This window comes from Panthera uncia (assembly GCF_023721935.1).
Source record: "Panthera uncia isolate 11264 chromosome B3 unlocalized genomic scaffold, Puncia_PCG_1.0 HiC_scaffold_1, whole genome shotgun sequence".
NCBI lineage: Eukaryota > Metazoa > Chordata > Mammalia > Carnivora > Felidae > Panthera > Panthera uncia.
The window spans coordinates 45,672,797-45,676,384 of NW_026057582.1; the positions used below are offsets into that span (position 1 = coordinate 45,672,797).

The following is a 3,588-nucleotide window of genomic DNA, read 5'->3' on the forward strand; positions in this document are numbered from 1 at the left end:
AGTTTAAGTAGGTTCAGAGAAAAAGCTGAAGTCAGCCTGTGGATTACCAAGTCTGAGGGCTGCATTTGACGGCAGATCTGTGAGGTATCATTTGGTCTAAATCTAAGACCAGTGCTTGGTACCTTATTTGGATATTGCTGCTTTCAGTGCTTGGGCTGTTCTTCCAAACACTGGAGTTCTCGGCTACTTTTCAGCATGATGTAAGTACCACAAGTATTGCATTGTCTTAGGGCTTCTAGTGGGGGATTTCAGATAAGATTCCACACATGAATACAGTGGAAAACATTAGGTAGAAGTAAACATTGAAGAAATGCACTTGAAAGTCTCACTTGATACACTGGAAAAAAAATTCCCAGTTTCAGCAATTGGAGTCTGACTCTTTCATCTTCAAAACATGCGCCAGCTTGAAATACTCAAAAAGAAGGCCGGAAGAGACCAGCTGCACCCATCCTAATCTAATTATTCCTCCAATGGTACTTAACACGGGGTCACTGCCTTCCTGTGCTCTATACTGCTCAAATATACACTACTGGTTTTCTGAAGAAAACGTCTAAAAGAAAAGTCTCTTGTCACGCTATAATTAAGTAATTTCACATGTTAAGAAATGGAGTTGTTATTTACAGCATTAACCATCCTCCTCTGTCACTAAATGTAGGGAACGTTCACAGAAGCGTGCAGTAGTCAGAGCAATAGACACTGTGGTGGGAGGTTGTTCAGAAAGTAACTCACTGGAGAGTGAGAAAAGAACGAGAATGTGGAAACTGAGTGTTAAACGGGTTTCTGAGACATGACAGCTTCGACCAATCTGTCTGAAGGAAAGGGAACATTCAGAAAGGACATGGATATTTTTGGTTCTGTAAAGGCGTATTTGAGAAGCAGTAGTTATTTGGAACTTACTGGAACACTTACAAAAGTCCTTAAGGTACAATTCTTAGTCTCATTCCTGGCTCCATTATAAATCTCTATCCTTCCATTTTCCACCTGCTCCCTCCCTCTCCCTCATTTTGTGCCATTCATAATGCATGCTATCTCATAGTTCTTGCATCCTTATACCTTTCCCCAAATATTTTTAAGATAAGGTGTGGAAATAAACAAACACCTAAAATGTAAAAGCCAGGATTTCTCTGATAATGAGATTTCTCCACCGCCTACACTTCCTTTGATGTTTGTATTGATTTGATGCCAGCATGTTTTCCATTTCCTTCGTTTTCAAGCTAAATTTGTGGGCAATGCAAAGAATTTGAAGTCCCTGCTCTCAAAGAACTCATGTTTTATTTGGGGACATTAAAAAACACAAAAGGAAACCCCTGACAATCCTGCTGTGAGTCCAGTACCTATTCCATCATTGTGAATGTAATGGCATGCACAGAGAAATTGAGATGCTGGATGAAATTTAAGGTAGTGATAGAAAAGTTCTGAATGCAAAGCTTTGGGGTCTTAGAAAATGACGAAGAAAAAAATCTCCCCTGATCTCAACACCCAGACAGCTTCTTAACATCCTGGTGTATTTCCTTCCAGTCTTTTTTCTCTGAATATTTGAGAATATTGATAAGCGTGTGATGTTACAGCCACATGTACAGGTTTTTTTCACCCTAACAAGTAGTTCCCTATTTTATGAACGTTTTCCTGTATGTTTTCAACACCATAATTTACCCAAGTATTCCCTCCTCTCTGGACATTCATATTGCTTTCCAAGAGAATTGTCTGGAACCTCCCTCCATGAGTAGAAATAATTGGGAGAGTGGAGAGACTACCGACTTGAGGCATCAATTTCTCCATGATGACTAGCTGAAAATACTGTAGTGGTTTTCCCTATTTTTTATGCCAAACCTCTGGCATCTGAATTTCGTTGCTTTCCTTTCTCGCTTTCACGGGTCCCACCCTTTTCTTGAAGCCTCTAACCTCGTTTCCCAATTGCGTTGATGAACAAAAGGGTTATTTGCCTAGTAGTTTCCTCTTCAAAGTAATTAAAAACTGGGGTCTTTTATGGGCCCTGAGATACCTCAGCTGTGTCTTCCTGACCTGAATTTTTCAAGGCACTCGTTTGCCAACAAGGCAGGTTCCTGAATGGATGTTTCTGAATTGAATGCAACAGTAAATTGGGGAACTGGAAGTAGAGTAGGACGCAGGAGGGGACCTTTTTCTATCACTAGTCAGTCTCAACAGGTAAAGTTCTCCAGTTCTTCCCTGAACCTGCTGGCACCGTTCAGCCATTAAAATTCTTTCAAGGTGTGGCCGAGGGTGGGGTAGAAGATGTTTAGCCATCTAAAAGACTTAGACTGTTACTTCTAAGCTGCGTATAAAGATACAGAAATACAAAAAGCTGGAGCAGCTGGGGAAAGTTTCTGAAAGTACTGCATCCCCCCCGCCCCCCGCCCCCCAATGACCATCGTAAGGGTATTTGACTCGCTTCTGGCTGGAGCTTGCGAACGGGTTAACAGCGCAAACTCTTGGGAGTCCAGTAGGAGTTGCTGATTGTGCCGGACATTGCTTGCAAAGCAGTTTTTGTGGTTCGCCTCCCTCCGGGTTTTCTCATTCTTTTGTGGGATGTTCATGCAGCTAGCTTGGCCATTTACTTCCTAAAGTTTTCACTTCCCAAACCCCTCTCTCCAGCTCCCGGAGGGTGGCACCTCTTCCCGCCCCGAGACTTCGGGACTGGCTCCAGGCGTGGGGAGGGGGCGGGGGACTTTGTTCCCTCCACACGACCTTGCCCTGGGAATTTCCTGTGGCCGTTTCTCACGGACAAGCCTACTTCTTCCGCTGGACGCGCAGACACCCACCGCCACGGGCCCCGGCCAAGCCCGAGGCCCGAGCGCGGAACGCAGCGCCCTGCCGCCCACCGCGCCCCCGCGGGAGGCCGCCCGCGCTCCCCTCGCTCCCCCTCCTCAGGTCCCGCCGCCGAGAGCCCGGATGTTGGATTCAATCCCTACTCCCGGTCCTTCATTTCCATAAAAGGGCAGCGGCACGGCGGGGCTGAGATTGCTGCGCCGCGGGCGCCCCCCGCCTCCCCCGCTCGGCTCCCCCCACCACCGCGCGCGCCGCCCCGCCCTCACCCCGCCCCAGCCCGGGAGTCCGCGCGGCCCCTAGCCCGCGGCGCGGCCGCGGGGGACAGTGGGGGAGGGGGCGAGGCGGTCCGGCCCGCTCGCGACTGCTCGTCCGGGCGGAGGAGGAGGGAGCAGGCGCGCCCAGCCCGAGCCGTCCGACTGAGGGGGCGGGGAGAGAGGGGTGGAGCGCTGGGAGGGAGGCTAGGGGCCGCGACGACGGGACTCCATTAGTCGCTCCAGCCGGGAGGCAGCGCTTCGCCGGCTGAGGAGGGGGTCCGGGCGCCGCCGCCCCCTCGAGCCGCCGCCCCCCGCGCCTGTTGCCGCGCGAGCCCCGGGCCGGGAGCGCGAGGAGCGCGCGGTGAGAGGGGCCGGGACCCCGGCGGGGACCCGAGGGGGAGAGCGGGCGGGGAGGAGGGACGTGGGGCCGGCGGGCGGCGTCGCCCCGCGCCGCGGCGCGGCCGGCAGTACGGCAGGTGAAGCCCGCCGCGGTCCGCTAGGCGAGGGCCGCTAGGCTGGGGCCGCGCGGGGCGGGCGGGCGGCGCCG

The 3,588-nt window shown here is 51.8% G+C and overlaps 1 protein-coding gene across 1 annotated transcript in view; it reads left to right on the forward strand.

Annotated features, from left to right (window-relative positions):
• The first annotated feature begins 787 nt into the window (after window positions 1–787).
• The window catches only part of LOC125910308 (translation initiation factor IF-2-like), a 3,575-nt gene continuing 774 nt past the window's right edge, over window positions 788–3,588 (forward strand). The window contains exons 1-2 of the mRNA XM_049614092.1: window positions 788–922; window positions 2,466–3,402. Of these exons, the coding sequence (XP_049470049.1) occupies window positions 788–922; window positions 2,466–3,275 (945 nt within the window). The 3' untranslated portion in view covers window positions 3,276–3,402. The remainder of the gene's footprint in view (window positions 923–2,465; window positions 3,403–3,588) is intronic.